Raw genomic sequence first — 12642 nt, forward strand, 5'->3', positions numbered from 1 at the left:
GAGGGAATGCCCACTCCAGGTGGCACTGCCAGGCTCCCAGTCATGGGGGAAAACATCCTCCCAACAGACCGGGACAGCCCGGCTGATTATGTAGCAATTCCATCAGACCTGCACAACAGAGTCCTTTGCTGGGGGGGAGAAGGCTTCCTGACTTTCTCACTCTCCAGCCACGGGGTGCAGACAGTGGTAAGCACAAGTGCGAGGAAGGTGGGGTGGCTGGTACCCATGTAAGCTGTGGCTAAGGCACCAGCCCCATCCAAGGGCCCGGGCCCCATGGCATATGCCTCGGCCTGTACCTGTTCATAGGTTGGTCTCCTCCCATCCTGAGAGCTCCTCAGGGCAGGTGCCAGGCACAGAGAAGCATTCTAGCAATGTGAGTGGAAGAAATACAGGGATGTACCTGCTCACACAAAAATGTATGCTCTGCATTCACTGCTATGTGCCTTTGGACACGCCGTTTAACCTCTGTGTGAGTGGAGCAGATGGCAGCAGTAATGCACAGAACGGCTGTGAGGACCAAGTGGTTAACCTGAACCATCTCATGGTGCAAGATCAGGATGGTTATTTGATTTTGGATGAAGTATGCATGTGGTAATCCAAGGGCTGGCCAGGTCCCACGTCCACCTCCCCGCCCAAGCCCGAGGCTCCAGGAGCGCTGAGCTCCACGGGTGGGATACTCCCCTTGACATCTGCCGTTCCTCCTGCTGAATGTCGTCCTTCAGAAAATTCCTCCTGGCTCTTCAAATTTTCTCAAACTGCTCGCTGAGCCTCTCAGAGAGGTGAATATGTCCTCCTGTAAGTGCCTATAATCATGGGCATGACTCCCTTGTGATATTCTACTTTCTGAACAATTACCGCTGACTGCTTGTCTGAGCCCCTCACTAAACTATCCTCTCCTGGAGGGCAGGAACTATTTTATTTTTTCAATACGAATTTCCCATGTGTCTGGCATATGCTGGAGGCTCGACTGCATGTGTGTTACACCAATAAATATATTGTTTGATCTGTGAGAAAGAAAAATGAACAAACCAGGGATATAGATAGAAAATATTAGGATACATCACTCTGGTCCTAAACAAAGTGGTGTCCTCTTCATCCATACCTTACTGCTGCCAGATACAATATTCCTACCTGTAAGTATATATTCTGAGGCAGAAAGGACAGCTGTGCCTCTACTATAACACACACTCGTATAAAATTAGTTCTCATATGGAAATTCCCCAGCAGTCCAGTGGTTAGGACGTGGTGCTTTCACTGCCCGCCCCTGGTTCAATCCCTGGTTGGAAAACTAAGATCCCACAGGCTGTGCAGCACGGCCAAAAAAAAAAAAAAGTTTTTATGAATCATAAGGAAAAGAAACAGAGAAATGAAACTAAGAAGATAACTCATAAAATAGAAATAAGATATGCAAAGATACTCTATCACATTAATAGTTAAAGAAAAGTGAAAGTGTTAGTTGCTCAGTTATATCTGACTCTTTGCGATCCCATGGACTGTAGCCTGCCAGGCTCCTCTGTCCATGGGATTCTCCAGGCAAGAACACTGGAGTGGATTGCCATGTCCTTCTCCAGGGGATCTTTCCAATCCAGGGATCAAACCCAGGTCTTCTGCATTGCAGGCAGATTCTTTACCATCCTAGCCACCAGGGAAGCCCATAGTTAAAGAAATATGAATTCAAATAGTAAAACAATGTATTTCCCTCCTCTTAGATGCATGCATGCTAAGTCACTTTAGTTGTGTCTGATTCTTCGCAAAACTATGGACTGTAGCCTGTCAGGCTCCACTGTCCATGGGATTCTCCAAGCTAGAATACTGGAGTGGGTTGCCATGCACTCCTCCAGAGCATCATCCCAACCCAGGGATCAAACCCGCATCTCTTACACAGGCAGGTTCTTTACCACTAGCACCAGCTGGGAAGCATCATGCTCTTAGATGAGCATGAGTAAAAAAGAATTATAACACCCAACGCTGTCAAGTGTGTGTGGGGGGATAAACAAATAAACAGTCTCACATCCTATGGGCAGAAATATAAAACAGTAATACCCCTTAGAAGGATAATTTGGCAAGATCTGTACCTTTGATCCAGCTATTCCTCTACTAGATAGTGATCTCTCAGAAATACTTGCATATATGCATGAAAACATATGTAAAAAAAGGAGAGATTCATTGCAACATTGTTTAGACACAGGGCTGGCAAACTTTCCTTTAAATGTAAATATTTTTGGCTTCACAAGGCACACACTGTCGTAACTACTCGACTCAGCCGCAGTGGAGAGAAAACAGTGGTACACAATCTGTAAACAAAAGGGTGTGGTTGTGTCCCAATAAAACTCGATTAACGAAAACCACCAACCCCTAGTTTAGACTAACGAAAGATCTTAATCCAAATGTGCATTAGTAGGCCATCCGTTAAACAAACCATGGTATTCAGTGGAACAGGACACAGCTATTAAAGGGAATGAGGGAAATCTGTAACGACAAGAAGAGATGGGGAAGTACTGACAGGGAAAGCCAGCCAAGAACAGCTTTAAGTGAAAAAACCAAGTTTCCAAGCTATACCTATATGGGATGAGATTCCCATTTCCTTTTTTTGTTGTTTTGTTCATTTCTGCTTTAAGCGCACACATACCTGAAAGAATATAAACCCATTCTTTATATTAGTAAGAACTGTCTAGGCGGCAGGGATGAAAACTTCGTATATTACACTTCTCTTTAATGTTTGGATTTTTATATAAAGATTATTAGTTTTAATTTGGAACAGTATACTTTTTTTTTTAGTGAGAAAGAAAGCAACCAGTAAACTTAAAAACCTTGAGGAAAAAGGAAAATAACCACTTCCATTCTATGTGGTATGCGCTATCCCTCTGCATAGGCAGACTCACATGCAACCACAGTGTTCATACATTTTTGTATGTAATACAAAATTTTTGTAACTTAATATTCTAATAGATTCTTCCACATTTTAAGAGGCGATATACCATAATTTGTAAGCCACTGTTCTGTTTTTAAGTTATTTCCAGTTTGGAGCTAATAAAGAGTATTTTGCAAAATAATCCACATATACATTAGTGTGTATCGCTGACTGTGCTAAGTCCTTTTCCTAGGAGGGGGATTAGTGAACCAAAGACTATGGAAAATGTTATGGCTTCTTACTGAATATCTCCATATTGCTTTCCTAGGGTTTGATAACATTAGTGACAGTGCAACCAGCAGCTGTATATGTAATGGGGCAATGTATGAAAACAGGTCTTTATACCAATAATATCACTACCAGTGTTACATGCAAACCGTATGCCAAGCTCATTTACTCTTTACCACATGACTTACATGTCGTGCTGCCATATTTAATATAATTCTCATCCAATGATCCTATCAGGTAGATACTATTATTATCTCCATTTTATAAAAGAGGGAACAAGTGTAGAGTAATTTAGGCAAAGTCACAAACCAATTAGGTGGTGGAGTCACAATCTGAATCCACTTGTTTGAAGAGGTCATTGGCAAACACTTTATTCTGCCTCCTTGGCCACGGCCCTCTATTAGACACATGGCTGTTTTTGCATCATCCCCAAAAGTGTGCTCATGTCATAATGGTCCAGAAGATCACTTAGTAAAACTAACCCCCCAACAGCCAAAACACCAAAGTGAGAGTATGGTTTCTACCCCTGATGATAATGGCTATTTGGTCCTTACATTATGACAGATCCTGTTTTAAGCACTTCACAGGAACGAACTCTTTTAGTTCTCACAGCAACCCCATGAGGTAGACATTAGTATTATCCCCAACTTACAGACTGGGAAACTGAGGCACAGAGCCATTAAGCTCTTGGCCCAAGGTTTCCCACTAGTTGAGGGAGGTGCCAGGTTAGAACAAATCAGCTCAGGCCCAGGATACACAGAGTACCCTGAATTACTACCAGGGCTGTCTCTAAGTGCACGTCTTTCCTCTGCTTGAATCCAGAAGCCTTCAATTCAAAGGCACATTTAAAGAACAAATGTACCTGGGAAGGAGGGTGGGATGTATGGAGAGAGTAACGTGAAAACACACATTATCGTATGTAAAACAGACAGCCAATGGGAATTTGCTCTATGACTCAGGGAACTCAAACTGGGACTCTCTAACTACCTGGGGGGGGGATGGGGAGGGAGGTTTAATAGGGAGGGGACATATGTATACCTATGGCTGATTCATGTTGATGTTTGGCAGAAACCAACACAATTCTGTAAAGCAATTATCCTTCACTAAGAAATTAATAAATTTTTTTTAAAAGAAATAAAAAAAACCCAACTGCACCAAAATAACAAAATAAGCAAGAAACATTAACTCTTATCAGTGGGTGCTTTAGAGAAACCTTTGATTTTATCATTCCTGACAACACCCTAAAATGGGACTTGCAAGCTCGGCGCCCAGACGCACCTTTGGGGTCATGCTGTGGGTGATGCAGAAGGCCAGGTGCTGCAGAATGCTCTCCATGCTGTGGTAGTTCTGCTGCCGAGTGGTACGCAGGTACTTCTGCAGAGCCCGGGCCATGGACGGGAAGATGGCTTGGGCAGCCTCCCTGGGGTCCATCACCTCCCCTGGGGCTTTCTGCTGCTCCTCAGCCTGGAGACGCTGGATGTGGATGAAGGCCTCCTCCACTGCGACCACCAGCCTGGAGGCGATGAAACATGGTACTCAGACAGCAGTGCGGGGCTTGAGAACAGAGTCACACAGGATGTGGGAGGAGGACTCCTAGTCGGCAGCCAGCTGGCCCAAGGCTCCCATCCTCAGGCGTCACCCCAGACAATAGTGAGGTGAGGGAAGGGGAAAGGAAGACAAAGGCAAAAGTAATATGCGGAATGGGGGCTCCTGGGTGAGGAGGAAGAAGAGTGGACTGCAGAGATGACTCCTAATCTCAATTCTGCCACTAATTTGCTTGGGAGACTCACTACAACGAAGGGTGAGATGAAAAGAGTTTTAAGGCCCCTCAAACTGTGGCTACAAAAGATTCTGCATGCACTGAGGGGTGGCTCATGGTACAGAAGCAGCTTTATGGAGAACTAGAGCTGCATCCTCTCCATCTGGCCGCCCACACCAGCAGCCCCAGGGAACAATGAAGGAAGGCAGCACATACGATGAAAACCATCTTTGTCCACTTCAGCTAAAGTGATCAGCTCTTGAAAACCAGCAAGGGCCTGGGGATAGAGGGCGGGCCAGTTAAAGTGTGGGCAGAAGGCCAGCAGCTTCATCATCAGTTGGGAATTTTTAAGAAATGTAAATTCTTGGGTGGGCCCCACTCTAGACCTACTGGAAAGTAAGTAACCTTTGAGGGTGGGGCCGGAACCTGAGACCTATGTTTTAACAAGTCCTCCTGGTGATGCTTTTGCATACTAAAATTTGAGAAACACTGGAGCGAGATTCCCTCCAAAGGCCCAAGCAGGTTGTGTTTATAAACTGAAATTTCAGTCTGGTTAAAAAAAAACAAAGTCTTAAGAGAACAGACTTTTGATTGCCAAAAGGGAGGGAGGGAGGGAGGGAGGTAGATGAGGGACAGATGGGGAGTTTGAGATTACATGCAAACTATTATATGTAGGATAATAAAGTGTCAGACTTTATTTTTTTGGGCTGCAAAATCACTGCAGATGGTGACTGCAGCCATGAAATTAAAAGACGCTTACTCCTTGGAAGGAAAGTTATGACCAACCTAGATAGAATATACAAAAGCAGAGACATTACTTTGCCAACAAAGGTCCGTCTAGTCAAGGCTATGGTTTTTCCTGTGGTCATGTATGGATGTGAGAGTTGGACTGTGAAGAAAGCTGAGCGCCGAAGAATTGATGCTTTTGAACTGTGGTGTTGGAGAAGACTCTTGAGAGTCCCTTGGAGTGCAAGGAGATCCAACCAGTCCATTCTGAAGGAGATCAACCCTGGGATTTCTTTGGAAGGAATGATGCTAAAGCTGAAACTCCAGTACTTTGGCCACCTCATGCAAAGAGTTGACTCATTGGAAAAGACTCTGATGCTGGGAGGGATTGGGGGCAAGAGGAGAAGGGGATGACAGAGGATGAGATGGCTGGATGGCATCACTGACTCGATGGACGTGAGTCTGAGTGAACTCCGGGAGTTGGTGTTGGATAGGGAGGCCTGGCGTGCTGCGATTCATGGGATCACAAAGAGTCAGACACAACTGAGCGACTGAACTGATTATATGTAGGAAGACTTCCCTGTTGGCTCAGAAGATAAAGAATCCGCCTCAGGGCAGGAGACCCAGTTTGATCCCTTGGTTTGTGAAGATTCCCTTGGACTGAACTGAACCTGGAAGAGGGGATGGCAACCCACTCCAGTATTCTGGCCTGGAGAACCCCATGGACAGAGGAGCCTGGCAGGCTACAGTCCATAGGGTCGCAGAGTCAGACATGACTGGAGCGACTTAACACGCATGCACATTATATGTAGGATGGATAAACAACAAGGTCCCATTGAATGGCACAGGAAACTATATTCAAAATCTCATGATAAACCATAACAGAAAAAATACGAAGAAGAATGTCTGTGTATGTATAAGAATCACTTTGCTATACAGTAGAAATTAACATGACATTGTAAATCAACTACATTTCAGTAAAATAAATTTAATAAAAAGAGTCGGTGTACATTCAAAAAGAAAGTCTGGTCAGGGTGCTGGTGTGGGGGCTGGGCAGTGTACCTTGCTCTCCGCTTCTTCACCCGCCGCTCATGTTCCGCCTCCTCGTAATACAACTCATTGTGACTCGAGTCCCTGCGCCGAGCAGCTGCGGCGATCATCGCCCGGGACTGACCAGTGGCATTGTTACTGGGGCCTTTGGGGGAAAGGACGGTGGAGGAAGGACAGTTTTAATGCCTTGGGGTGAGATACAGCAGAAAACAAGTCTACAGGCTGTCAGTACCGTCTGCCCAACCCCTGTGAAGCCCATATACAAATCCCAAAGGTAACCTCCCAGAAAGATGAACATGACCCCTGCTCTGTGCTCAAAATGCTCACAAGAAGAAGGCAGTCTCCTGAAACCCCAATCTGATGAATGGAAATGGAAAAAAAAAAAAAAACTCCATAGGAGATGAAAAACACTTGACAATTAAAATGCTGACCCATAATAACAGAGTGTGCTGAAGATGTTATTTACCATCTGTCACAGGAAGTTCCAGTTTGGCCATCAGAGCAGCTGGAACATGCATTTCAGCGATGAGACAATGGGAGAGAATGAAAGGGATGGGGAGAAAAGGACAGAGAAAAGAGTCAACGCCCAGAGACACTGACCATGCTCCTGCTGAAGAGTCAATGCCCACAGAGACAATGACCATGCTCCCGCTGGAGTGTCATGGTAACCACAAGTGTTACAGAAAAGACCCATGCTTGGGGCTTGCAAAATGTCATGTTCATTAATAAAGACCTAGAATTCCTGGTCTCATAGCCCTGACCATGGATCGCCTGAACTTTTCAGAAGGACAAGGCAGATAGCATGCTTTCTTATGTAGTATCTACTTAATGGCTTGGCTGGCTAATGGGATTCTGCACTAAGTTTTCAGATCACAGGTGAAATTTACCAATCCTTTAGGATTCACAAGAGAGTGAACATCTCATGTAGCCAAAAGGATAAAAAAAAAAATCAGGCAGGATATTGTCACCCAAACTGACACCACCTCTAAATTACTGGACTTGTTCACAACGTGATCCTCTTCTAGGCTGCAAAGCTCTTGCCCTGACCCAAGGTGTCGTGTTTCTTGCACTTACCCATCTGATGGCCTGAAACACAGCTCTGATGTCCCCACCCTCGCCTCTGGCCTCCCTCCACCCACTCAACCCCAGCTCCCAGCCAGGACTGAGAAACGCCTGTAAGAACCTCACCAGATGCTTGAACTGGGAGTTAGAGTCTTAACAGACTGGGGTAGCTGAATCTTCTGGTAATTTATCCAAATTTTGAAAAGCAGCCTTTCCTATGACCTTTCAATGTATGACGTTCACAGCAAGAGGCAGAAAAACTACATCACGTAGTTTTCATAAACCTCAAGATGAATGAAACTCCCACACATGTAGACTGTAAATCAACATTTCTGTAAAAATATGTTTGCCAGCAAAAAAAAAGAAAAAAAGAGGAAAAGAAAAAATTGTTCTGACATGAGCATGTACCATAAAGGCAAACTGTGAGAGGAACAGAACCAAATGGAACAGAATTTAATCTATGCAGTTCTGCACCTGCTCCCACATCCACCAGAGACACCACTTCAAGGCACATACCATCTACGTTGTAGACTTTCAGCCCGGCCATGTGCTTGGCTGCTCGGAATTTGGAGGCTGTTAGGAGGTTGGGGTTATAGATGGTGAAATCTTTATAGTAATTTTCCAGAACCACCAATGCTGCTCGCTGGATACTGAGAAAAGAAGGTAAAATTAATGCAGTTTTTTCCCCAGTAGCTCCTATGTGAAAAAAAAAAATCATATTTTGGAGTCAGGTAAACTAATAAAACACCAAAGATAGCCTCATACAGAAGGCTCCTGGGTTTCACCACATCTTTTGTCTCCAGGATGAAAATTTAAAGACAAAACTAAGCCCCATCGTCCACTGGATTCTATGTCTTCTCCCAGGCCACATCATTAGCCACATCAAATGTAGCCAGCAGGTGAGAAGGGAATGTTACAACTTCTCATTTAGATCTGTTTAGACTACACAGAACTAGCCTCATTTTTCCAGTTTACAGAAGAGCAAACTAAGGACCCCCCAAAAGGTCAAGAGACTTACAGATGGCCTCAGAGCTACTGAGTATAGATTAAGAGCTACAGAGAATAGACTAAGTTTCTCAGGTTCCACAGCAGTGTCTCCACATACACCTCATTGCCCCCAGGGGAAGGAAGGTAGGGTTTTCAGTTTCCTATAGCTCAGACAACACCTGCACAGAGCAGATGCACTGGAAAGATGCTAGCTGCAGACACCTCCTTCTCTTAGTCCCACCCATCCCAGGCCTGCGAGAACGCTCTCTTTCAGAGGAAGTAAGACCCTTTTCCCTCCCCTGAGGTCTCAGCTGAGACCTCCCTTGTTCTTGGTCTGCAAGTCCTCCAGCTCCATGAGTTGCCGCCTCTGTCCCTCCAAGAAGGTATGTGAAGGGGACTCTCCCTGCCAGTGTCCTGAGATCTCTAATCCGTCCTTTGCTTGGCCCCTCTGCAAGTAGTGGAGGAGCAGAGAAGAGGTGGCAGGGTTGGGTAGGGGCTCTGGGGCACCCATCCTCGGTATCAGTCGCAAAAGAACAGGTTCTTGGTCACAGATGCGGGACACTCCCCAAAGAGTGACCTATACCAACACAGCCAGGGATTTTACATACCTCATCTCACCTGACACTCACAATCATTCAAGGGAAGAAAACCAAGGCTCAAAAATCTATGACCTGCAGGCAGGATAACAACTGCCAAACAGCAGCATTGGAACTTCAATCTGGATCTCCAGCCTCTAACATGTGCTCCTTCTCCCAGATGTGTGGCCACTGTAGGACAGTGTACGTATGTACCAACCTCTCCAGGTCTCTTAGACATTCACTAACCACTGGTATGCTAAACTCCACAGTTATTTGTATTCTGCCCTTTATGTTTGTCTTTCTGGTTCCCTCCTAAGTGCTTGTGTTAAGTCACTTCAGTCGTGTCCGACTCTTTGAGACGCTATGGACTTTTGCCCACCAGGCTCCTCTGTCCATTCTCCAGGCCAGAATACTGGAGTGGGTTGCCATTTCCTCCTCCAGGGGATCTTCCCAACCCAGGGATCGAACTCAAGTCTCCTGCAGCTCTGGCATCGAAGGCAGACTCTTCGCCGCTGAAGTAGATGCGCTTATAAGGATTATTTACAATAGCCGGGGCACCAGGACACAACTGCCTTTAATTCCTAGAGGATTCCATTGCCTGCTACACCTCTCCAACTGGCTCAGGGATCTTCACACCAAGACAAGAGAGCCCCTAACCTATCAGTTTGACACTGTCAATCTAGTCCTCTGCTCCCCTTGGGGTCGTGTCCCCAGAGTTTAACATGGGAATTGAAAAACAGTCTAGACGTCAATCAGCTAACCTCCTTGAGGGCTGAGTCACAGCAGTACTTTCTGACTCATATCCCCACACAGGACCTTGATCTGTGATCTGCATTCAGTCCAGGCTTAGTATCAACCTAGATATGCACATTCATGCAGGGCTGTGGAGAAGTGGCAAGATCAACTTCCAGTAACAGAAGAATAAGATTCCTAAGAGCAAACCCACATTCAAAAGCCCTAGTCATTTCGTTTCTCAGTCGCCCACTCATCATGTTCATATTTAAGTACCTGCCTCAGTAAAGTCCTGGGAATGCAAAGATAGGGTGGGAGGAGCTTCTCCTTGCTGATGGAAGTGGAAAGGAAGCTCTGTGACCACCAACTGGAATGCACAGGAGCCGAGGAAGCACAGAGGAGGGCTTCTAACCACCCAGGACTTGGGTGGGCACCTGGGTGGGCTTCCTGAGGAAGTCAAGTGGCCTTGAGGTTTGTGTGTCACAGATGTTTGTGCAGAAGACTTCCCAACTTCCACAGATGCCCCTGCCCAGCAGATCCCTGGTTCAGCATGGTCAGCCTCCTCCCTGTCACTCCTTCCACCAGAGGCAGGGCACGTGCTGCTTCGGCACACCTGCTCCATCCTAGACTGACCTGGTCACTCGTCATAGACAAACGCTCCGGAGCTCCTGTGTACCTCGTCCCCCTGCCCAGGTGCTGCTTTTCCAAAGTCTCTGGGCTTTTTAGAGATGAGGAGCCCCTCCACACAGACACAGATCTGTTCACACACACAGATTCTCGGCTTGCAGACCACTCCACCCCACACTCCTGTGCTGACACAGACACATCTCAAGAGGCCTGGATTCCAGGAATACTTCCAGCACAGAAGTATTCCCCTGATCAAGATTTAAAACTTGGTTATTCTCAGGCCTGTCTTCAAAGCAAACCCTCTGTGGTTGAGGGGTTTGGCTTTTTTGTTCGGCTAGCCCACAAGGAGGAGCCCAGATCATCACACTAACTCAGCTGGGGCCTGGGAGGGGGAGAGGGAATGGCTGGACTGGAGCTCGGTGCCATATTTTCCAACCTCTCTGCCCCCCATACTACCATGTCACTCAGAGAAAGGGTGTCTGCCCATGCCCAGCTAGGGAAGGGGGCTTCCAGCATGATGCTCTCCAAGCTGGACAAGTCCACAGCCAGCATCATGCCAGAGTCATGCCAGAGCCCCAGGCAGCCTAGGGAGGGCTCAGGGTCCAGACAGCTAACACGGGACAGGTGGCATTCTCCTCCTCCAGCCCCGTCTCAACAGAGGCTCCAGAAAGCCCCAGAAGCAACTGTGGACCTGCTCTCCATCCCCACCCCAACCCCTGCTCACAAGGTGACAGCTAAAGTGGAAGCTAAAATGGAAAAAAAAAAAAAAAAACCCACAAAGCTGAGATTTGGATTAAAATCCAGTCTGTCTTTCCTCATCTTTTCAAAGACAGCAAACTATGTGATATATGAATGGAGTCTTGCTGGCGAGTCGGCATGATCATCACTTGCATTAAGCACTGGGCTGTGCCGCCTGCTTATCAGAGCAGAGGTGTCAGACCCCATTAGGGGGCGGAGCTCTGTGCCCACGTCCATGCCACGTTCTTCTCTATGTTCTCCCTCACAACTGGCTATCAAAGTCATTCCTAGTTGCTGTTAACCTCGCTGCCTCGGGCCATCACCCTCTGTCCCTGTACACCTTCAACGTTAGGGTAAACAGAGAAAATGAGCTTTGAGGCACCTGAGTGAGGAGCTCTACTCAGACTAAGAGACACTCGCTCCAGTACAACAGTCTGATGTCAATTTCAACCCCAAATGTGAAGTTTTTTTCGTTTCTATTCTGGCTCCTGATTCATGCTCTGGATTAGTTGAGTTTGTTCGATAACCAGGATAAAAGAAATCCATGACTAATGCACCTACTGAGGGGATACCCTGCACCCTGGCATTGGTCTAGGTCATGGCCCCACAAGGCCAGGATGCAGGAGCACCCCCTGTCCTCAGCCAGTGTGGGGGTTCAGAAGCCACCTGCCTCTGCTCCTTGTGTGCGTGCTAAATCGCTTTAGTTGTGTATGACTCTGTCCAAGCCTGTGAACTGTAGACAGCCAGGCTCTTCTGTTCATGGGATTCTCCAGGCAAGAATACTGGTGTGGGTGGTCATGCCATCCTCCAGGGGATCTTCCTGACCGAGCAATCGAACATGAGTCTCTTCCATCTCCTGCACTGGCAGTCAGGTTCTTAACCACTAGCACCATCCTTAGCATCTTTCAAATGTAGCATCTCGCAGGGCCGAAGGAGAGCTGACTTCTTTCAGGAAACCTTTCCAACCCTCCGGACCCCACTAATCTCTCAGGAGAGTCTCAAGTGCTAGGCTGTCTCTCCAGCAAGCCTGTGAAATCTCCCCCTATCCCGCTGCACAGGGAGACACCTTCTGTGGCTTCCCCACAGTGCACAGTACTCGTTGGCCCAGCCTGCTCACTGAGAAAACCCCAGACCTGCCAGAAGTATAGGATCAATTCTGAGCATGTATTTCCTAAAACCATGGAGTTTTAGAAGCAAAGGGGTTTCAGAGATGAACAAAAGCAAACCCTTCAACTAGTCCCAGT

At 46.7% G+C, this 12642-nt stretch overlaps 1 protein-coding gene across 4 annotated transcripts in view; it reads right to left on the reverse strand.

Annotated features, from left to right (window-relative positions):
• Window positions 1–12642, reverse strand: part of VANGL1 (VANGL planar cell polarity protein 1) — a 59632-nt gene that overhangs the window by 7129 nt on the left and 39861 nt on the right. For 2 of the 4 annotated variants that reach the window (XM_061410204.1, XM_061410212.1), the window contains exons 5-8: window positions 8253–8386; window positions 7141–7179; window positions 6687–6819; window positions 4418–4652 (exon numbers count right to left, since the gene is read on the reverse strand). In XM_061410204.1, the coding sequence (XP_061266188.1) occupies window positions 4418–4652; window positions 6687–6819; window positions 7141–7179; window positions 8253–8386 (541 nt within the window). The remainder of the gene's footprint in view (window positions 1–4417; window positions 4653–6686; window positions 6820–7140; window positions 7180–8252; window positions 8387–12642) is intronic. The other 2 variants (XM_061410233.1, XM_061410222.1) reach the window with 1 other exon arrangement.

This window comes from Bos javanicus, chromosome 3, assembly GCF_032452875.1.
Source record: "Bos javanicus breed banteng chromosome 3, ARS-OSU_banteng_1.0, whole genome shotgun sequence".
NCBI classification, from domain to species: Eukaryota; Metazoa; Chordata; class Mammalia; order Artiodactyla; family Bovidae; genus Bos; species Bos javanicus.